At 41.9% G+C, this 24569-nt stretch overlaps 1 protein-coding gene and 1 pseudogene across 1 annotated transcript; both read left to right on the top strand.

Moving 5' to 3' along the window:
* The first annotated feature begins 4298 nt into the window (after positions 1 to 4298).
* LOC119736300 lies at positions 4299 to 10865 on the top strand (annotated as a pseudogene).
* Positions 10866 to 16803: 5938 nt separating this feature from the next.
* Positions 16804 to 23367, top strand: LOC119735977 (2-hydroxyacylsphingosine 1-beta-galactosyltransferase-like). The gene is made up of 5 exons (XM_038209954.1): positions 16804 to 17928; positions 18043 to 18358; positions 18837 to 19065; positions 20005 to 20224; positions 22280 to 23367. Exons 1-5 carry the CDS (start codon positions 17333 to 17335, stop codon positions 22560 to 22562), a joined length of 1644 nt encoding a protein of 547 aa, XP_038065882.1. The 5' UTR covers positions 16804 to 17332; the 3' UTR covers positions 22563 to 23367.
* Positions 23368 to 24569: the final 1202 nt, after the last annotated feature.

Here is a 24569-nt window from a genome sequence, read left to right as displayed (position 1 = left end):
GAAAACATGGTGAAAATAGCGTCGGTACCAACGACACAAGCGTTTCACACCGTACGTACCGAACGTACGTGATATCCCACAGGGAGTGTGCCATGACGTTATACAAACTTAACACGTGATCGTTCTATGCCAATGAAAATACAGTAATTGTATTCAAGACAGAGGTATAACAATTCTCTTTCTTTTCGTAACATTTTCATTAGAACATTACACTAAGTGGAATAACCAAAGAAATTCGAAAATATAATAGGCATATATAGGCCATCAGCCTCTGTCCAAATTTTTGGCCACCGGTATCAAATGAGGGGAATAATCGTCATAGCGATTTTAGGGTAGGTAAACACCTCCAGAGTTGGAAAATATGTGATAGTATTGCAGCGGTGGCAGCTTTTTGGGTGTTATCACCTTTTTTTTCAAAATGTCCATCAAAATGTTTGTGACCACTCTAAGGGCGGTATGTCTTACGCATGCGCACTATAATCAGTTATGCCCTGATTTGATACTAGCCAAACCCCCAGGCTGATGGCCTAATATCAAATTATTGTTTTCCGAGTAACAAAAAATAATGGTGGAATACAAAACGGCCCAGCATTAGAATTTAACCCCTCGAGGAATGTGATTCGCTCCACGTAGTATTTTACTGTGTACCGTGCACATGGAAAACCGCTTATGTATAAATATGAATATTCATATTCTCCTGATTCTTAATCAATCAGACTGCGCAGTACAATTGTGGTAGCAACAGTCATATACGTTTTATACAAAGCCCAGAACAGCTGATTGAAGTCGGTAAACGGAATCAGCCTACACGCCTATTGAGGCCGAGGATGCACGAACCTTCCCCGCACGTAAGTGCCATACCGCACGCTACTCGTATACCCTGAGACGGAAGGCGAATCTGTCCACGCCGGTGCGGCCAATTACCCGGCGACTTGATTTTCTAGCCTATGTTTCTCCTCATGGGATGACTGCCATGAAAAGTTGAGTGTTTTTTTAAGAGTCCTACTTTATGGCGCGTTGTGGTACATAAATAATGTCAAGGGAAAGGTTAAGTTGAAACAAGAACAATAACAACAATCTAAGAAACTCGACAAATAAACGGTCATCATTAATTCCACATCGTGTCGTTCTGAACATTCCGGTTGTTGTGGGAGCTGCGGGCTTATATCGGGACTTCGTTTTCTCGTGCTTTTGTTTGTTGTTGCAAAATCATCATGAAATGGAATTATCAATGGTGACCAGAGCACAGCGACCAAAACGTTGGGTTAAAGGCAGAGTATATAATTTGTGGGTTTTTTTTCGTTTGAAATGATGCAACAGAAGTGTTCAACATTTAACGAAGGGTACTTAACAATTAACATGGTGAAGAGTTAGCTCTGTGAATGTTTTATATTCTGGCCGAGAAAACCATATTCTAGGATCTCGATTTCAATTCAAAAATTGTCAAGTCATGTTTTGAACTGCGCCCGAAATGAACGTCGGGGACACGTTCTCATTCAGCTGATTGCATATACGCGATGTCACGCGCTGATACGACGAATTATAGCAACCGCGCGCGCGTGTGCGTCTTCTCAACGCTTGCGGCGCCCATTCACGGCTTCGCCGAATTTAAAACGAACTGCTAAAGGAAATTTCCAAAAATGCATCTTTAGACGCATATTTGGAAATGACCTTCTTTTATTGTTTACTTCAAAGTGACAGCATGCAAGAAAGAATAATCGCACCGGGAGTAAAGTGCCATTATTATTTTTTAAACCAAGTAAGCTTTTTAACAATACTTCCGTCAGTTATTGTTTGGATAGCTTCAAATGATACCCTTCCTGGAACACCCTTCGCTCATCTGAGAATCATAATCTCTTTCACTTCTAGCCACATGTACAATCCTTCACCCTTTTTGATCTTGAAATGTTAGGATGATTTGATACCAAAAAAACAGTGTACAATTAATAAGGGAATTAAATGTGTGCTTGTCCGGTTTTAAACACTTTTATTTTTAGGACCGGTTTGGAGTCTGGAAGCTGATAATGACCCGCGCCGCGACAACACATTTCGGTCCAAAAGTCAAAACAATGCCAAAATTAAAATTTTCCAACGATTTTGTTGAACAGTTTTACTTCATGTTTTTTTTTTCCAAACACCCCTCTAGCTATGTTATGGTATATCCCTCTCGCGAGTAGTCGTAAACTTCTCCTTATAAGGAGGCTAGAATGCGCGTGGCGCGTACTGCGTGATGTGGCGCAGAACGCATCGTTGCCGGTGTAGTGCAACCTCGTCCCCAGTACTTATTTTATTTCCAACTTCGTTTCCAATAGTTAGCCCTGGATAGGAAACTTTCTTCCTGTATCCTGATTCGATACCGCAATTTGCTAGTAAAGGATTTATATCGTGTAGTTAGTGTTTTTATTTCGAACGTGCATTACGTGTTTTCACGTTGTAATTTTAACGTCCAGGCCTTCAGTTTTAGTCATTTCTTGTAACATTTTTTACAGATTGTAACATTTTAACTTCCGAAAAAAAATCGTGTTTTCATAACTCACGGCGCCACGAATTGATGCTGTTTTACCCAGACACCGCTTACAAAAACAAACGCTCAGGTAACGCACAGGCAGGCACCAGACTATCCATTTGCACACGTGTTTAAAAATCTTGCACTTACAAATGATCCAATACCAGGGTGAGAGAGCAGGTAGTGGTGGGCGCGTACTGCTCGACACCCTGGGGACGAGGTTGATTGTAGTGTAAATTTAGGACTCTCGAAATACGGACTCATAGTCTGGTTCCCCGACCCCATTGTCCTTTGCACTTCGAAAATTGGTCCGGTAACTAGCGGTGAATCTGGCAAACATTCGGGTAATGTATGTTAACTATATGCATAATAAGGTACGTACGTAGGTCTGGAACCCGCCTTGCCTCGTGAATTCTGAATCACAATGGTAATGTCTGCGCGCGCAGAGCAAGCCTGTTGCAAAATTGGCAATACGCCTGGCCACGAATGTGCACTTTTGGAGGTAATGAGCTTCCATTTTGGCTGAATTTGAACGTTTCTCTCGCGAATGTCAATAACGAGAGAAATATTGCTGTTCAATATTTACAACCTATGCAGTTGAAATGCTTGTAAGTTGCTTTCATTGAGACACTGGTGATTTTGTGATCTTCTTGTGATGAGACAAGCGGGAGTTTCTTGATGATCGTGAGTACAATATCCGGCGTCCATGGGCGAAAAACAGTGATTCAAAAATGAACAGTCGCAATGCGCGCGCGCAGAAGCGATCCAATCAAAGGCTTTAAATTACCGCTATTTACCCGTCCCCATATATTTAGGGTAGGGTAGGGTGGGGTGGGGGGGGACACAGTCTAACGGACTCATTTGTAGTATTGCACATATGCCTGTAACATAGCTGAAGATTGCGAATGTTTTACCAATAAAAAGGTCAAAGGGACCATACATCATAGAAGTCAAAATGTGACACCAGAAAAGTGTTTAGATCACACCAACCAACGGTTTGTTTTATCAACCGTTTACGACTGGTCACGTGACGGGCTCTCGACCAATAGAATTGGGTAAACTGTCTGAGGTATTCCTGAATGAAAAAAGAATCTAGCTTCCATAAGAAAGTGCACACGTTAACAAAGCATGACGTCAATATATTTGAGATGTAATCTATTCATTTGATGAAGAATGGCTGTTTTTTAAGGTTTATTCAGGTACACAAGCGACAGTTAGTGCGTCAGTCAGTGATGAGACAGTCAGTCAGTCGGTCAGGTATAAAGACGACACTTTTACAAGGTTCGGAATTAGCGGTAGCCCGCTAGCCAAATGCTCGTCAAAACAGCGGCGGGCTAGTCAAACTACTCCTTACTTAGACCGGCTGGCGAGTGAAAAATGATTGGGATGAGGCAAAGATGCACGTACAGGAAGAAATAAATCATTAAACTCAGAAAGAAAACCCCATCAATTTGTGTCTAATTTTATCAACTGTTTTAAAGGGTTAAATTATCAGATCTGTTAATCAAAAACCCTGACAAAATTGCCTCAGAATTAAGCCTGAAAATACGCCATTTTGTATTTGAGATAAGAAAAAAATACGGGCTAGTGAAAATGCCCACGGGCTAGTTGAGAGTCCGTTTCAGTAGCCCGGCTGGCTAGTGAACAAAAAGAAATTAAGGTCAAACCCTGCCCTAAAGTTGGCCTTCAGGGACCAGCACAAATTACGAGACCCATATTGAAACAAACATAAATCATGACGGAGGTCAATGTAGAGGTACTATAATTATATAGTAGCTATAACATTGCCTTCCGTATTGATTTCTGTTTGTTTCGATGAGAGGTTTGTTATCATACATCAAAGAGTTTACGAGTGGACAAACAGAACGAGCGGAAGACATTGGTTTTCTTAGCGTTTACGACTCTTTGGCCACGCAATTTGATACTGCCATCAAGAGGAAGTGATCGCAATTTGTGTTGACACCTGAAGCATTATAAAGGCGTGTCTTTCAGTAGAAAAAAATTACGGTGGGCCCAGGATGATCGATAGCGGTTGCAAACACGGTATGAACATTTCCACTTTCTCTGTTTGGACTGTCGTTGTAACTATCCGTGTCAAATAGTACCAGCTAACTGTATTGCAATTACTTCACTTTTGTTCACATACAAGAACATGTCATGCAGTCTGCCTCTAACTTGCAATATCCGAAAGACAATCCTGAGAGATCTAGCCCACGAAATACATTGTCTGGCAAAGCTTCTTTATATCGGATCCGTAGTTTGTCTTCGTCACGAATACCCAGCGCGTGTCCATAAATATTTGGACAAGAACTTATTTCATATTTTCATTATTTCCATATTTGGAAAAATGGAAAACTAAAACTGGTCAAGCTAACCAAATTAGGCTTTGTTATTATACTTGGCTAACTTAAGGCAAATTATTGTTACCGAAAACGAAGCCGTCGGCTTTTTACACAAAGCTTTGACGACAAAATGTTGCTTCGAATGTCAATGCCGCTGGTTCTGTTTCTCTTCGCTTGGCAAAGCGAATCGACACCGACGGTCCAACAGAACCGACTGAAGCTTCTCTACTACACCGCCTCAGACGACGGCAGCCATCACCTGACCAACACCAAGATCGCCGAAGCTCTCGTCAGGAAAGGTCAAGACGTCACCTTCCTCCTTAGCGACAGCTTTACAAAGTGGCGGAACGCCAGCGGGGCTGACAAGTTCAGGTTCATCGTGCACCGATCGCTGTACACGACGGAGGACCGGGAGCGGAATAAGCGAGGACTGTCTCGAGTTGCTCTGCGTGGGGAGCTGAGAGGCGCGGTAAACGCGATGAAATTCCTACTGAGGTCGATGTACTCCGCGGATAGTCACGGTCGCCGCGCGTGGTTCAACTTCCTGTGGAGCGAGTGCGACACCTTGCTGGGGGACAACGCGACGATCCGGGCGCTGAGAGAGGAGAGCTTCGACCTGCTGATCGGGGACGATTTGTCTAATTGCCAGCCGCTGCTGGCAGAGATTCTGGGAATCAAATTTGTCCTGGTCAGCGGCACGGGTATCCTTCCTTCCAAGGGAAGCTGGTGGGTACACAGACTTCTAATATTTGACATACATGTAATTGATTAAGGGCCCGCACTTTTCTTCTTCTGCAGGTGTTTCCATGCTGTATGTCACTTTACGATTCCTCTTTGCAGGTATGGCATTCCAAACCACTCGGCCTACATTCCCGAGCGCCAGGCGGGTCTAACCGACACGATGAGCCTGCCACAGCGCATCCTAAACACCTGTCGCTATTTCGTCACCGGTCTGGCCAGACGAGCTGCGCTTTGGAGGTTTGAGGATCTCCAGAGAAAGTACAACTTGAGCCCGGAGAAGCGGATGCCGGAGATGCTGGCCCAGGCTCAGCTCTGGCTGTTCTACGGTGACTTTGGGCTGGAGTTCGCCCGACCCTTGCAGCCCAACACCGTGATGCTTGCCTCACCCATGCTGGGTCTTCCCTCCAACGAAAAGGTGAGACCCGTCGGTCAAGTGTGGTCTATGGAATATCCCCTTGGCAAATATATATGTGATTTGCGAGCAGATTCGGCTATTAATGTTGTAAAACAAGACGGCGACTTGACCTGCAGGTTCTGCGGGCGCAAAGTCTATCGGTTCTTCGGTAACCCGTTGTTGTATTACAAAAACATGGCAGCTAAATTGACCAATCAACGGCTTAATATTTGTCCACATTTGTGATCGATATGACGTACAAATTTCTTAAGTCGACTGCGATTGGCTGGCGCGCAGAGTGGCATACAATTTGCATTGATCACATAATATCAGTCGTTGGTTACAATGGGTTGTACTCAGACTAGGTCAAGTGTACAAAGAAAAGAAATTCGTGCACGTGGATTTTCAGAATACGCGCAAAAGTAATACGCATGTTGAAAACGTATGTATACACATGCATGATTGTTGGCCTTATAACGTCTGGTCATTTTGCCCCTCAGATTTCAGTGGAACAGCAGAAATTTCTGGACGATGCCAAGGAAGGCGTCGTTCTGTTCACGCTGGGTAGTCACGTGAACGAGATGGAAACTGCGCAGGCTCAGATGTTCGCCAACGGATTGGCCAAGCTGAAGCAGCGCGTAATCTGGCATTTCCCTGGCAGCGTTATGCATTTGCATACCGGGAACAACACGAAGGTTGTACAATGGATGCCACAGCAGGAGATAATGGGTAAGTTCGATGAAACACACGCTTTAGCTTTAACCGAAGGTATATGGATGTACTCAGGAGGCCAACTCTGTTTTTAGGTGACTTTTGTGAGTTGCCACTTTGTAAGCGAAAAGGAACAAAAGTATGTATCTGTTGCGCATGCAATTTATTAAAATTTGTACGTCACGAAATTTTGTCTACAGGGTGAGAAAAAAAAAAACAAGGAAACCCAAATGGCGCCTCCTATTTTTAAAAAAAATCTGCATGTAGGGCTTTTTTGCAGATTTAGGATGTGAAAGCCCAATGAGTTTCTTTTAATGAAAAAATAATATTGAAATCGCTCATGTAGTTTTCCAGTTATGGAATTTTGTTCATTAACACCGTTTATATAAGCTTGTCCACGGATCACAATAAAGGTTAGGGATATTTCAGCACAACAAAAACTATTCACATATCAAAAAACACATCAGAACAGACTCATAACCATGATAACGGGCACCTATCGTAACATTTATGTAAAAACCTAGATGCTGCTTCCAATGTTAAAATAACATGTTTTATAATGTAAAGAGTAGTTGTGCCCTGCCTTCTACTTGGCTACCCAAGAGACTTATGGGATTATTCTGATATCATTTTTAGGATACGACATGGTTTCATTTTTACCGAAATATCACGTACCTTCAATTTTATCCGTGGACAAGGTTAAAAAAAGGTGTTCGTCTTCAAAATTCCTTAGCTGGAATAGTACAAGAGCGATATGAATGATTCTTTACCTAACAGACAGCTTATTAATTGGGTTTTCATATCCTAGATCTGGAAAGTGCTACACGCAGAACTGCTTTTGAAAATAGGGGTACCAGTTGGGCTTCCTTTTAATTTTATTTTTTACTCACCCTGTATAGTTATTAATATGGAACTTAATGATTTACTTTTATATTATGAAACTTGTTGTAAGGGTTCTGCAGCTTCAAAAAGTTTTTAGAAAGGGCGTGAATGATTTGTTTATGGTTCCTAAACCGCATTTTTTTTTAATTGCCAATTTGTATTCGCACCATAATCAAAATTGCACGTGTATAAATAAAGCACATGTAGAACCATTAAGTGTCCACTGTTGGAAGCACCGCACTCCAGTCCAGCATCTAGATGCTGAACAGGTTTATGAGACTCTTCTTATTGAATGCAGATGTAGATATAGATGTAGATGTAGATGTAGATGTAGATGTAGGTGTATGTGGATGTAGGTGTGTATGAAGATGTAGATATAGATATAGATGTAGATGTAGATGTAGATGTATGTGGATATAGGTGTACATGAAGTCTTAGGTGTAGGTGTAGTTGTATGTGTAGGTTTAGATGTAGGTGTGGGTGAAGATGTAGATGTAGATGTAGATGTAGGTGTAGAGGCAGATATATGTGTAGATATAGATGTAGGTGTATGTGGATGTAGGTGTAGATGTAGTTTTAGTGTGATGTAGTTGTATGTGTAGGTGTAGATGTAGGTGTGGATGCAGATGCAAATGTTGATGTAGGTGTATAGATGCAGATATTGATATAGATGTAGGTGTAGATTTAGATGTAGAACGCGGGACCAGACTTAAGAACGTTTTATTCTTGGACTCTCAGCTCATAGGAACACCAGGGCGCTGTTGACTTGAGTCACGGTGGGCTGAACGGCATGTACGAGGCGGCTTGGTACGGCCTACCCATGGTCGGTATACCCCTCTTCGGTGACCACTTCGACAACATGGAGCGAGCAGTCGCTAAGGGGATGGCTCTGCAGTTGGACATAGCCACGTTGACAGAGGACGCCCTTTGCGACACAGTCAACCGCATTATTGATGATCCAAGGTATGCGTGTAACTTTAAATTTATCATTTCCTGTGAGCTACCTGGTCCAGAGACACCCGCAAAATAAACAGCGGGTTATGGAGCAGGTTGGTAATAAGGTCGACCCTTTCTATATATTGTATTTATATTCTTTTGCCTTGAAGTCAACCTCGTTCCCACGGGTACGAGATCTTGCTGCGCCATGTTGTTTCCCATCATGCCTTGCGCGATCTCAACCCCTGGAATTGTGTGATTTAAATGTGTCAAAATATGGCACATTATAATTAGGCTGCAGTTTATCTGTTTTACCTGCCGGTCTTTAAAATGCATAAAGTTTTGATTTTGAAGAATCAATCATTTCAAACATAAGGTTTGGACGTTGCGTTATTTAGCATGTATACTCAGTGTGTTACATCCCTTACGAATAGTTAAATGCGGTACCCGCTGCTATGTACATCAGATTCGAACCAGCCAACCGATCCCATTATCTCAGTGGTCGAGTGGTAAGACGTCTGCACTAGAAAGCAGGAGGTCGTGGGTTTGAGTCCCACCCAAGTGATTTTTTTTCCATCTTTCACTCGGGAGGTAACACACTGAGTATACAGTGTTTATACGTCGGTGAAGGGCAAAACCTAATATTGATAAAATAAAAAGTAAACCATAGAATTGCTATACTCCATTGCTATTGATATACGATACGCCGTGCTTCGCGATATTATTTTCATTAGCTTTCAAATTACACACAGCCTGCAGTTTTGCAACAATTTTGTTTGTGTCTCCCCTTCGTCCAATGTATTTTTTAAATTATGTTTTCAGACTTGTTCACGGTAATTTTTTTTTTTTGGGGGGGCGGGGTGGAGTGGGTCAGGAGCCTAAAATAGGGGCGGTCGGAAATTACAACCTAACAATTAGAAAGGATACCCTAAAGCGCCCTCAAATGGATATTTTTGAGCAACTTCCACGAAGAAACTGTTTTCGCCTCGTCCCCATCCCATCAGATATTACCGAAATCGTGTTTTTTTTGTAAACATTTGGCGCCATGTTGTATAGGTTGTCACAAGAGCAACAGATTTCCCCCCCCCCAAAAAATGCATATTAACAGCTCATGTAAAAAAGAGGCAGTTTTATTAAGTATTTGGCATCATTTGGACATTTTGTATTTTAAACAATCCAAATATATGTCATGAATAACTCTTTTTGCGACGCTGGCCTTCCATAGTTTGCCAACCCGTAGTTGGCAACGGGTTGGCAACGAAAGGTCCATTGGCTGTATTGAAAAAGCCCAAGTAATCGCGAGCGCTAGTGCGTGAAATTTGCTCATTGCAATTTTTCAACTTACACTGTGTACAATTACTATTGTCTTGATTCGCATGTGAGGGACGCGCCCGAGCGTGTGAGCGCACGTTGGCAGTGACATTCACATGTTCTGTACTATATGCTATGTCTTTCAAATTATGATGGTATAGTTGTAAACGGAGTTCACAGTTCCTAAAGATTAGCGCTTTTTGACTTATGACTATAGATATCGCGAGAGGGCGCAGCACATCTCGCGCCTGCTCCGCGACGATCCACTCATCCCGTCCGAGAAGGCAGCCCACTGGATCGCCCACGTTGACAAGTACGGCGGGGAGTACTTGCGCCCTCGCGCGGCCGACCTTAGCTGGATCCAGTACCACCTGCTGGATGTGTACGCCTTCCTGGCCGCCATTTTGTTCGGCGTGCTTGGTGTGTTGCTACTAGGCTGCAAGGGTATTCTATGGCTGGCGTGCCACAACCATAGGCAACAGAAAACAAAATTAATTAGAGGAATTAATGCATGTAGAACAATTCACAGCTACTAAATTGACGCACATGGGGATAGAATTGTCTTATATGGCGATTGGGAGATAATGACAGTTTGTAATTCTAATTAAAATGAAGTACGGAGGAATTAGCTGTTGAGTGTGGTTTTCGTTTTTGTTATATGTTTTGTTTGGCAACGTTGAGTGTTTAAAAAAACAAATATTTATGATTCATGTAAAAATTATAGTTATCATGAATCCAACTGTGCAGATAGTTTTCTTAGCTGTAATTAAGTTTTTAGAATGTATTGAGAATATTTTATATGTTACGAAACTAAATGAATCTCCCACATCTTAACGGTAGAGGTCCGTAATGGGTAGTCCGTGAGTGGGGTTCACATCCCTTACCGTAGAAACAAAGTTTCCTTGTCTTTTTTTCTAGTTATAAAAAGTCTTTTTGTGTTCTAACTGCATGCCTTTTTGACTCTTTCCTTTGTGTGTAAAACGCTATTTAATATCAAATGTTATAATAAGCAAAGTCTTGCTTGCATTATTAAATTGTGGAAGAAAATAATTGTGAAATCCTTAATTGTTTCAATTTGAAAAAATCGTGTATACCTATAACTATTAAAATTGTTTCCATTTACTGTTGGGAGGAAAATCTGATATTGTGCTAAATCTCAATGCAATTATTTCGTGGTTGCCTCATTTCTTGGCACGTACTTCTGGTTAAACTGGTCGTCGGAATCAAGTGAGTGATATCTGACAAAGTTTTCCCTAACACTAGTCTCGCATTCTGTATACTATGGACGGCCTTCTTTCAAAAGTGCGGGTCTGTACGAATACGTCGCTGTTATTGTAAGTGAGCAATTAAAAACACGACAACTTCAAAGACAAACACAACCTGTGTTATTGAATTGATCCCTACAAAAGCCTTGAAATAACTGATGTTACTGTATGAGTGACATGTTTCTCCTAGACTTGAGGCCAAGTCTGACGGTTGTGATTTGTCTATTGTCGCCCGCACTATACAAGCACGGCACTGTGTATTATGTTAAAATTATCATTTGCTGGCTTCGACATGCCTAGTGACTTGAGTAATATGATTTCGGACGGATATTCATTTATGCGCTCAGCTGCTGCTTGTGCATGTGCACCGTTGAGGAAGCCTCCATTCGGGGGATGTCGTTTTCTTGATCGGTTTACGTTTAACAATTATTGACTGCTGTGATGTGGGATATGACGTTTTGAAAACCCGAGGGGTGCTATGCGCCCAGAGGGACGCAGCTGCAGTCAACAATTGTTTTGTAAGTTATACCTCTGTCTTGGATTCTTCGGATTTTGATGTAAAAATCTCGAAAACAAACAGCAGTAAACACAACAATATTAATCATGACAATCGAACGTCAACTCACAAGCATGTCGCGCGCTCGAAACAGCAGATCGTCTGCTAGTTCGCTGCTCCCACTCAAGTGTGAAAACATGGTGAAAATTGCGTGGGTACCAACGATACAAGCGTTTCACACCGTACGTACCGTACGTACGTGATATCCTACAAGGAGTGTGCCATGACGTTATACAAACACGTGATCGTTCTAGGCCAATGAAAATACAGTAACTGTATTCAAGACAGAGGTATAACAATTCTCTTTCTTTTCGTAACATTTTCATTAGAACATTACACTCAGTGGAATAACCAAAGAAAGTCGAAAATATAATAGGCACATATATATATAGGCCATTAGCCTCTGTCCAAAATTTTGGCCACCGGTATCAAATGAGGGGAATAATCGTCATAGCGATTTTTGGGTAGGTAAACACCTCCAGAGTTGGAAAATATGTGATTGTATTGCATCGGTGGCAGTATTTTGGGTGTTATCACCTTTAAAAAAAAAAAAATGTCCATCAAAATGCTTGTGACCACTCTAAGGGCGGTTTGCCTTACGCATGCACACTATCATAATTTATGCCCTGATTTGATACTGGCTAAACCCCCAGGCTGATGGCCTAATATCAAATTATTGTTTTCCGAGTAACAAAAAATAATGGTGGAATACAAAACGGCCCAGCATTAGAATTTAACCCCTCGAGGAATGTGATTCACTCCACGTAGTATTTTACTGTGTACCGTGCACATGGAAAACCACTTATGTATAAATATGAATATTCATATTCTCCTGATTCTTAATCAATCAGACTGCGCAGTACAATTGTGGTAGCAACAGTCATATACGTTTTATACAAAGCCCAGAACAGCTGATTGAAGTCGGTAAACGGAATCAGCCTACACGCCTTTTGAGGCCGAGGATGCACGAACCTTCCCCGCACGTAAGTGCCATATACCGCACGCTACTCGTATACCCTGAGACGGAAGATGAATCTGTCCACGCCGCCGTGGCCAATTACCCGGCGACTTGATTTCAAGTCTATGTTTCTCCCCATGGGATGACTGCCATGAAAAGTTGGTTTTTTTTGTAGAGTCCTACTTTATGGCGCTTGTCGGTACATAAATAATGTCAAGGGGAAGGTTAAGTTGACACAAGAACAATAACAACAGTCTTAGAAACTCGACAAATAAACGGTCGTCATTAATTCCGCATTGTGGCGTTCTGAACATTCCGGTTGTTGTGGGAGCTGCGGGCTTATATCGGGACTTCGTTTTCTCGTGCTTTTGTTTGTTGCTGCGAAATCATCATGTAATGGAATTATTAATGGCGACCACAGCACAGCAACCAAAAACGTTGAGTTAAAGGCAGAATATATAATTTGTGGGTTTTTTTCTCGTTTGGAATGAAGCAACAGAAGTGTTCAACATTTAACGAAGGGTACTTAACAATTAATATGGTGAAGAGTTAGCTCTGGGAATGTTTTATATTCTGGCCGAGAAAAGCATATTCTAGGATCTCGATTTCAATTCAAAAATTGTCAAGTCATGTTTTGAACCGCGCCCGAAATGAACGTCGGGGACACGTTCCCATTCAGCCGATTGCATATACGCGATGTCACCAACCTCGTCCCCAGTGCTTACTTTATTTCCAACCGCGTTTCCAATAGTAAACCCTGGATAGGAAACTTTCTTCCTGTATCCTGATTGGATACCGAGATTGGCTAGTAATGGATTTTTACTGTGTACTTGGTGCTATTATTGACAACGTGCAGTATGAGTTTTGCGCGATCATTCGTCCACGCCTTCTCCAAAATACTAATTTCCTTTACAATTTGCTCATATTAATATGAAATATGATACTGCATGTTGTCTCGATAAGATCGTAACAGTTTGATTTCAAAAATCGTGTTTTCGTAACTCACGCTGTGCTCGTGCTGCTACGAATTGACTCTGTTTTTACCCCAGACACCGCATACAAAAACAAACGCTAATGTGTAACGCATATCCAGGCACCAGACTGTTCCTCATTTGCATATGTGTTCAAAAATCTTGCACATGCAAATGATCCAATACCAGGGTGAGAGAGCAGGTAGTGGTGGACGCGTACTGCTCGACACCCTGGGGACGAGGTTGCGATGTCACGCACTGATACAACGAATTATAGCAACCGCGCGCGCGTGTGCGTCGTCTCAACGCTTGCGCGCGCCCATTCACGGCTTCGCCGAATTTAGAACGAACTGCTAAGGGAAATTTCCCGAATGCATCTTTAGACGCATATTTGGAAATGACTTTCTTTTATTGTTTACTTCAAAGTGACAGCATGCAAGAAAGAATAATTTCACCGGGAGTAAAGTGCCATTATTATGTTTTAAACCAAGTAAGCTTTTCAACAATACTTCCGTCAGTTATTGTTTGGATAGCTTCAAATGATATACTCTTCCTTGAACACCCTTCGCTCATCTGAGAATCATAATCTCTTTCACTTCTAGCCACATGTACAATCGTTCACCCTATTTTGATCTTGACATTTTAGGATGATTTGAAAAAAAACGGTGTACAATTAATAAGGGAATAAAATGTGTGCTTGGCCGGTTTTAAACACTTTTATTTTGAGGGCCGGGTTGGAGTCTGGAAGCTGATAATGACCCGCGCCGCGACAACACATTTCGGTCCAAAAGTCAAAACAATGCCAAAATTAAAATTTTTCCAACGATTTTGTTGAACAGTTTTACTTTATTTTTTTTTTCCGAACACCCCTCAAGCTATGTTATGGTATATCCATCTCGCGAGTAGTCGTAAACTTCTCCTTATAAGGAGGTTAGCATGCGCGTGGCTCGTACTGCGAGATGTGGCGCAGAACGCATCGATGCCGGTGCAGTGGAACCTCGTCTCCAGTGCTTGCTTTATTTCCAACCTCGTTTCCAATAGTAAGCCCTGGATAGGAAACTTTCTTCCTGTATGCTGATTCGATACCGCAATTTGCTAGTAAGGGATTTATATCGTGTAGTCGGTGTTTTTATTTCGAACGTGCATTACTTGTTTTCACGTTAATTGTAATTTTAACGTCCACGCCTTCCGGTGTACTCATTTCTATTCCAGTTTGCTTATATTAATATGAAATGTGATACTGCATATTGGCCGGCCAGATTGTAACATTTTAACTTCCGAAAAAAAAATCGTGTTTTCATAACTCACGGCGCCACGAATTGATGCTGTTTTACCCAGACACCGCAATCAAAAACTAACGCTAATGTAACGCACAGGCAGGCACTAAACTATTCCTCATACGTGTTAAAAAATCTTGCACATACAAATGATCCAATACCAGGGTGAGAGAGCAGGTAGTGGTGGGCGCGTACTGCTCGACACCCTGGGGACGAGGTTGGCTGTAGTGTAAATTTAGGACTCTCGAAATACGGACTCATAGTCTGGTTCCCCGACCCCATTGTCCTTTGGGCTTCGAAAATTGGTCCGGTAACTAGCGCTGAATCTGGCATACATTCCGAAATTCCGGGTAATGTATGTTAACTATATGCATGTTAACTATATGCATAATAAGGTACGTAGGTCTGGAACCCGCCTCGCCTCGTGAATTCTGAATCACAATGGTAATGTCTGCGCGCGCAGAGCAAGCCTGTTGCAAAAATGGCAATACGCCTGGCCACGAATGTGCACTTTTGGAGGTAACGAGCTTCCATTTTTGCTGAATTTGAAAGTTTCTCTCGCGAATGTCAATAACGAGAGAAATATTGCCGTTCAATATTTACAACCTATGCAGTTGAAATGCTTGAAAGTTGCTTTCATTAAGACACTGGTGATTTTGTGATCTTTTTGTGGTGAGACAAGCGTGAGTTTCTTGATGATCGTGAGTACAATATCCGTCGTCCATGGGCGAGAAACAGCGATTCAAAAATAAACAGTCGCAATGCGCGCGCGCAGAAGCGATCCAATCAAAGGCAATGACCGCTATTTACCCGTCCCCATATATTTAGGGTAGGGTGGGGGTGGGGGGGGGCAGGACACAGTCTAGCGGACTCATTTGTAGTATTGCACGTATGCCTATAACATAGGTGAAGATTGCGAATGTTTTACCAATAAAAGGGTCAAAGGGACCATACATCATAGAAGTCAAAATGTGACACCAGAAAAGTGTTTAGTTCATACCAACCAACGGTTTGTTTTATCAACCGTTTACGACTGGTCACGTGACGGGCTCTCGACCAATAGAATTGGGTAAACTGTCTGAGGTATTCCTGAATAAAAACAATCTACCTTCCATAAGAAATTGCACGCGTTAACAAAGCATGACGTCAGTATATTTTAGATGTAATCTATTCATTTGATTAAGAATGGCTGTTTTTTAAGGTTTATTCAGGTGCACAAGCGACAGTTAGTGAGCCAGTCAGTGATGAGACAGTCAGTCAGTAAGGTATAAAGACGACACTTTTACAGGGTTCGGAATAGCGGTAGCCCGCTAGCCAAATGCTGGTCAAAACAGCGGCGGGCTAGTCAAACTACTCCTTAATTAGCCCGGCTGGCGAGTGAAAAATGATTGGGATGCGGCAAAGATGCACGTACAGGAAGAAATAAATCATTAAACTCAGAAAGAAAACCCCATCAATTTGTGTCTAATTTTATCAACTGTTTTAAAGGGTTAAATTATCAGATCTGTTAATCAAAAACCCTGACAAAATTGCCTCAGAATTAAGCCTGAAAATACGCCATTTTGTATTTGAGATAAGAAAAAAATGCGGGCTAGTGAAAATGCCCACTGGCTAGTTGAGAGTCCGTTTCAGTAGCCCGGCTGGCTAGTGAACAAAAAAAAAATTAAGGTCAAACCCTGCCCTAAAGTTGGCCTTCAGGGACCAGCACAAATTACGAGACCCATATTGAAACAAACAGAAATCATGACGGAGGTCAATGTAGAGGTACTATAATTATATAGTAGCTATAACATTGCCTTCCGTATTGATTTCTGTTTGTTTCAATGAGAGGTTTGTTATCATACACCAAAGAGTTTACGAGTGGACAAACAGAACGAGCGGAAGACATTGGTTTTCTTAGCGTTTACGACTCTTTTGCCACGCAATTTGATACTGCCATCAAGAGGAAGTGATCGCAATTTGTGTTGACACCTGAAGCATTATAAAGGCGTGTCTTTCAGTAGAAAAAAACTACGGTGGGCTTAGGAATGATCGATAGAGGTTGCAACACGGTATGAACATTTCCACTTTCTCTGTTTGGACTGTCGTTGTAACTATCCGTGTCAAATAGTATACAAGCTAACTGTATTGCAATTACTTCACTTTTGTTCACATACAAGAACATGTAGTGCAGTCTGCCTCTAACTTGCAATATCCGAAAGACAATCCTGATAGATCTAGCCCACGAAATACATTGTCTGGCAAAGCTTCTTTATATCGGATCCGTAGTTTGTCTTCGTCACGAATACCCAGCGCGTGTCCATAAATATTTGGACAAGAACTTATTTCATATTTTCATTATTTCCATATTTGGAAAAATGGAAAACTAAAACTGGTCAAGCTAACCAAATTAGGCTTTGTTATTATACTTGGCTAACTTAAGGCAAATTATTGTTACCGAAAACGAAGCCGTCGGCTTTTTACACAAAGCTTTGACGACAAAATGTTGCTTCGAATGTCAATGCCGCTGGTTCTGTTTCTCTTCGCTTGGCAAAGCGAATCGACACCGACGGTCCAACAGAACCGACTGAAGCTCCTCTACTACACCGCCTCAGACGACGGCAGCCATCACCTGACCAACACCAAGATCGCCGAAGCTCTCGTCAGGAAAGGTCAAGACGTCACCTTCCTCCTTAGCGACAGCTTTACAAATTGGCGGAACGCCAGCGGGGCTGACAAGTTCAGGTTCATCGTGCACCGATCGCTGTACACGACGGAGGACCGGGAGCGGAATAAGCGAGGACTGTCTCGTGTTGCTCTGCGTGGGGAGCTGAGAGGCGCGGTAAACGCGATGAAATTCCTCCTGAGGTCGATGTACTCCGCGGATAGTCACGGTCGCCGCGCGTGGTTCAACTTCCTGTGGAGCGAGTGCGACACCTTGCTGGGGGACAACGCGACGATCCGGGCGCTGAGAGAGGAGAGCTTCGACCTGCTGATCGGGGACGATTTGTCTGATTGCCAGCCGCTGCTAGCAGAGATTCTGGGAATCAAATTTGTCCTGGTCAGCGGCACGGGTATCCTTCCTTCCAAGGGAAGCTGGTTGGTACACAGACTTCTAATATTTGACATACATGTAATTGATTAAGGGCCCGCACTTTTCTTCTTCTGCAGGTGTTGCCATGCTGTATGTCACTTTACGATTCCTCTTTGCAGGTATGGCATTCCAAACCACTCGGCCTACATTCCCGAGCGCCAGGCTGGTCTAACCGACATGATGAGCCTGCCACAGCGCATCCTAAACACCTGTCGCTATTTCGTCACCGGTCTGGCCAGACGAGCTGCGCTTTGGAGGTTTGAGGATCTCCAGAGAAAGTACAACCTGAGCCCGGAGAAGCGGATGCCGGAGATGCTGGCCCAGGCTCAGCTTTGGCTGTTCTACGGGGACTTTGGGCTGGAGTTCGCCCGACCCTTGCAGCCCAACACTGTGATGCTTGCCTCACCCATGCTGGGTCTTCCCTCCAACGAAAAGGCGAGACCCGTCGGTCAAGTGTGGTCTAAGGAATATCCCCTTGGCAAATATATATGTGATTTGCGAGCATATTCGGCTTTTAATGTTGTAAAACAAGACTGCGTCTTGACCTGGAGATTCTGCGGGCGCAAAATCTATCGGTTCTTCGGTAACCCGTTGTTGTATTACAAAAAACATGGCAGCTAAATTGACCAATCAACAGCTTAATTTTTCCACATTTGTGATCGATATGACGTACAAATTTCTTAAGTCGACTGCGATTGGCTGGCGCGCAGAGTGGCATACAATTTGCATTGCTCACATAATATCAGTCGTTGGTTACAATGGGTTGTACTCAGACTAGGTCAAGTGTACAAAGAAAAGAAATTCGTGCACGTGGATTTTCAGAATACGCGCAAAAGTAATACGCATGTTGAAAACGTATGTATACACATGCATGATTGTTGGCCTTATAACGTCCGGTCATTTTGTTCCTCAGATTTCAGTGGAACAGCAGAAATTTCTGGACGATGCCAACGAAGGCGTCGTTCTGTTCACGCTGGGTAGTCACGTGAAGGAGGTGGAAACTGCGCAGGCTCAGATGTTCGCCAACGGATTGGCCAAGCTGAAGCAGCGCGTCATCTGGCATTTCCCTGGCAGTGTTACGCATTTGCATATCGGGAACAACACGAAGGTTGTACAATGGATGCCACAGCAGGAGATAATGGGTGAGTTCGATAAAACACACTCTTTAGCTTTAACCGAAGGTATATGGATGGACTCAGGAGGCCAACTCTGTTTTTAGGTGACTTTTGTGAGTTGCCACTTTGTAAGCGAAAAGTAACAAAAGTATGTATCTGTTGCGCATGCAATTAATTAAAATTTGTACGTCACGAAATTTTGTCACCAGGGTGAGTAAAAAAAAACCAGGAAACCCAAACGGCGCCTCCTATTTTAAAAAGAATTTCTGCATGTAGGGCTTTTTTGCAGATTTAGGATGTAAAAGCCAAATGAGTTTCTTTTAATGAAAAAATTATTGAAATCGCTCATGTACTTTTCCAGTTATGGAATTTTGTTCATTAACACTGTTTATATAAGCTTGTCCACGGATCACAATAAAGGTTAGGGATATTTCAGCATAACAAAAGCTATTCACATATCAAAAAACACATCAGATCAGACTCATAACCATGATAACGGGCACCTATCGTAACATTTATGTAAAAACCTAGATGCTGCTTCCAATGTTAAAATAACATGTTTTATAATGTAAAGAGTAGTTGTGCCCTGCCTTCTACTTGGCTACCCAAGAGACTTATGGGATTATTCTGATATCATTTTCAGGATACGACATGGTTTCATTTTTACTGAAATATCACGTACCTTCAATGTTATCCGTGGACAAGGTTAAAAAATGGTGTTATTGGATGCAGATGTAGATCCAGATGTAGCTATAGATGTAGATGTATGTGTATGTAGGTGTAGGTGTAGATGTAGTCTTAGGTGTAGGTGAAGTAGTATATGTAGGTGTAGATGTAGGCGTGGATGAAGATGTAGATGTAGATATAGGTGTAGATGCAGATATATGTGTAGATATAGATGTAGGTGTAGATTTAGATGTAGACCTTGGGACCCGACTTAAGAACGTTTTATTTTCGGACTGTCAGCTCATAGGAACACCAAGGCGCTGTTGAGTCACGGCGGGCTGAACGGCATGTACGAGGCGGCTTGGTACGGCCTCCCCATGGTCGGTATACCCCTCTTCGGTGACCACTTCGACAACATGGAGCGAGCAGTCGCTAAGGGGATGGCTCTGCAGTTGGACATAGCCACGTTGACAGAGGACGCCCTTTGCGACGCAGTCACCCGCGTCATTGAAGATCCAAGGTATGCGTGTAACTTTAAACTCATCATTTCCTGTGAGCTGCCATGGTTATGGAACACGTCGGTTTCAAGGGCGTCCCTTTTTGTATGGTTGATATACGATACGCCGTACTTCGCGATATTATTTTCAATGGCTTTTAAATTACACAAAGCCTGCAGTATTGCAACAATTTTGTTTTTTGTCTCCCCTTCGTTCAATGTATTTTTTTAAATTTTATTTTCAGACGGGTTCACGGTATATTTTTTTTTGGGGGGGGGGGGTCAGGAGCCCAAAATAGGGGCGGTCAGAGATTACAACCAAACAATTAAAAAGGATACCTTAAAGCGCCCTCAAGTAGATAACTTGTGAGCAACGACTTCCACGAAGCGACAGTTTTCGCCTCGTTTCCATTGCAACAGATACTATCTGAACCTTTCTTTTGTTTGTAATCATTTGGCGCCATGTTGTATGGGCTGTCACAAGAGCATCAATTTTAGCCGTGGTTGGCAACAGATTTTTTTTCCTCCAAAATGCATATTAACACGCCCATGTAAGAAAGAGGCAGTTTTATTAAGTATTTGGTATCATTTAATGGGTGTTTTCTATTTTAAACAATTCAATTATATGTCTTCAAACATTAATAACTTTTTTTGCGACTTTGGCCTTCCATAGTTTGCGGACCCGTGGTTGGCAATAATTTTCAACCACGCAGCCATGTGGTTGCGAAGGGCGATTTGTAAAGGTTACGTAACACTTTATTTTGAATGAAACTACATGTACAGTGACGCACGTGTTCACGTTGGCGGTCGAAATCTTTGAAAATTAATTTCTCCCGTTTGGAAGACCGTATCTTCATGATACTTTCAGGGTTTATTTCCCTTATAATGATCGAATTATGTGCTAAAAATCGTTGTGATGTGTTCTTTTTTTCCGTTGAAATTGGAAAAATAGGCCTGGCTACGTGCATATTTGAAAGCTGTAACACTGACGTTAGCAATGTCTGTCAATCTTTTCAAGCCGCACACATATTAATGAGGTTCCTATCCATTGTGGTGTGCAGTAAACATTTGCGTAAAAGCCTCTTTCACGAGTTATTAATTGATAAATATCACCCTTTTTGCCGGCTTCCATTGGTCGATACCGAGACCCACGCCAAGTCACGCCGAATGACGCTAATGAATATGCTAATATGCGATTGTCCATTGTCATGTGTGGCCGGGCCGAAATATTTATCGGTCAACCGTAGCGCCTACTAAGGAAAACCATACACGTGGGTTTGGTCGCTAAAATTCGTCGCCGAAATTTTCCATAGAGATGATTCAATATGTAACACAAGCGTTAGCAAAAACAGATAAGCTGAAATTCGGAATATAGTTAGATGGCATGCGTGTTCAACTATTCGTGAAATAACAACTTCCGTAAATTCCTAGAAACTGATATAAACACATAGATTTGGGGACGTTTTCGAACGATTTCTTTAAGATTTGAAGGTCGGCTTTACCAGTAACCAGTATTGACGTTCCGGCATCGATGACGGCGATTTTTTTCACTGACATGAAGTTTACAATTCCTTCTCAATTCCGTTATATTTTAACATTTCAATCATACTGAGCATATTTTTTGAGAAACACAACGTTCCAAATGCCATGTATTTGGGGGTGCATGAATTTCACTGCTCTGTTATAGCGTTTAAGTATGTAATCGGATTAGCTTTGCCTAACAACGGCATGACGCTTTGTGTTCGCAACCATATATGGCTGCACGAGTTGTAGGTCCCGTTGGCTATATTGAAAATGAGATGTACGATGGCCTGCATGTTTAGGACACGTTACGCACGCGAAAGTAATCGCGAGCGCTAACTTGCGTGAAATTGCTCATTGCAATTTTTCAACTTATACTGTGTACAATTAATATCGTCTTGATTTGCATGTAAGGGACGCGCCCGAGCGTGAGAACACACGTTGGCAGTGACATTCACACGTTCTTTATATATGCTAAGTCTTTCAGAGTATAATGGCGTTGTTGCAAACGGAATTCACAGTTCCTAAAGATTACCGCTTTTTGACTTATGACTGTAGATATGGCGAGAGGGCGCAACACATCTCACGCCTGCTCCGCGACGATCCAGTCATTCCGTCCGAGAAGGCAGCTCACTGGATCGCCCACGTGGGCAAGTACGGCGGGGAGTACTTGCGACCTCGTGCGGCCGACCTCAGCTGGATCCAGTACCACCTGCTGGACGTGTACGCCTTCCTGGCTGCCATTTTGTTCGGTGTGCTTGGTGTGTTGCTACTAGGCTGCAAGGGTATTCTGTGGATGGCGTGTCGCAACCGCAGGCAACGGAAGATAAAAGTTAACTAGAGGAATGAATGAATCTAGAACGATTCAACGCTATTAAATTAACGCACATTAGGATAGAATTGCAGCAACAAGAAATAGTTACAAGTGAACTAGAATTAGCTGATCTGTTAGTTGGCCTGAAACATCATTGGTGGCAGTCAAGTATTGTTTAATTCTCAGTTTCCTTAACCAATTGGTCAAGAAATAATCAAATTTTCTAATGTTAATACACAAATACACCCCTGACTCAACCCTTCGACTCAAACGCAATTTGAAAACGACGAACCTGCACCACACTGTACCAATAGCTTTGTTCACAGTTCATAAATAATATTTTATTTCAACAAAATCACAAAAGTAGTAACACTCAGTTGTGTTGTTGCTTTACACCCTAGCCAATAAATTTAACCTAGCACATTCAACATGTTCAAGTGCATGACTTTCACTAACTGCAACGAATAAACTCCATCTTATGTTTACTCCATCTTATAGTTTCATTGCGGTACCCGCTGCTACATGTACATCAGATTCGAACCAGCCAACCGATCCCACAAGCTCGGTGGCCGAGTCTTAAGACATCTGCATTAGAAAGCATGAGGTCGTGGGTTCGAGTCCCACCGAGTGATTTTTTCCAACTTTTACTCGGGAGGTAACAATGAGTATACGGTGTTTCTACGTCGTTGAAGGGTAAAACCCAATATTGATGAACGAATGGCATTTTGTTTACATACATTAAACGGTTATAAAATACAGTAGACTCCGGTTATTACGAACTCGGTTACAACAATTTGTTTTGGTATACCGACAACCTTTTATACCAATACACATAAGTGTTTAAAACCAGCATTAAATGACATTGTTGGCCAGTTGGTTTGAGGGTGGGTGTTTTTTTCCCCACTTTTAAATTCATATGTACTTTTGTTTAACGTTTTATTATTGTGTGTAACGTTTGTCCGCGCGTCTATTTAATCTTGACCTTGTTTTTTTTTGGTTGGTCATAGATTTGAATATGTTAATTTTACTTTTTCTTTTCTTCTTATACGTTAAATTTCAAATATTATCCTTTTTGTTTTACAGTTTACATGATTACTTTAATTTTTTATAGTATTTTATACGGGAATTGGTTTAAGATGGGCTGTTCAGTCTTTCCACAACCCATGACTGTCAAAAATTTATAATAATAATAATTGCAATACTTACATGAAAAACGTACGCGTACCTTGTTTCCGCAAAAAATGAATATTTCACTATCATATTTATCTTTCAAAGACTATACGTTTGGTAGCATAATGTATTACACATGTTCATGTATGAACTCCCAAACCATAAAAGTGCATATAGTGCAAGTAATAGTTTCAATGGCAATTATTTACTTTTGTGTAGGTCTGAACGTGATATCACTGTAGGCCTATGTAGCCCCTTCAATTGTGTAAGCATTTGTGCCCGCTAGTGTTTAGGTACTTGTGTGATCCCTCTTGGGGCAGTTGCTTTGTACAATAGCTGGGACAATACGCTTCCGCCATGGGAGGGGGCCTGTGAATGTGCAGTGATACATTGTAGCATGCTCTGGAAATAAATTCATAAAAAATATAAATTCAAATATATGCACAGCCATGGTTGCACTTGTACCTTTGCGATTTTTTGAAACAATACTGTTGTATTTAATAAGGTGAATTTATCTTATTGCTATCCTTACCGTGCCAACCTTCACATTTTAACTGTGCTATTTGTATTTTCTGTACAAGTATCGCCTTCATTGCCAAATCTTGTATCTACCACTTACCCTCATAAAATAGATACCTACAAATTAGTTAGATACATGTACTGACAAAAATTAACCATTTCAAACGATAAATAAAACACACACAGCTGTGAAAATCATTCATTTCACTTGTCACATTTTGGTTACCAATTTAGCACACTACATGTAATTCGATATACTAACCAACACATCTAAGCAGTTCATTTCGAGCAAACACAATGCCAGGTAGGTATTTATTTAAACCAAAATTCAACTACATTGTATTT

The sequence above is a fragment of the Patiria miniata genome, unplaced genomic scaffold, assembly GCF_015706575.1.
Source record: "Patiria miniata isolate m_02_andy unplaced genomic scaffold, ASM1570657v1 HiC_scaffold_29, whole genome shotgun sequence".
Taxonomy (NCBI): domain Eukaryota; kingdom Metazoa; phylum Echinodermata; class Asteroidea; order Valvatida; family Asterinidae; genus Patiria; species Patiria miniata.
This window is presented reverse-complemented; position numbering and strand designations above follow the sequence as displayed.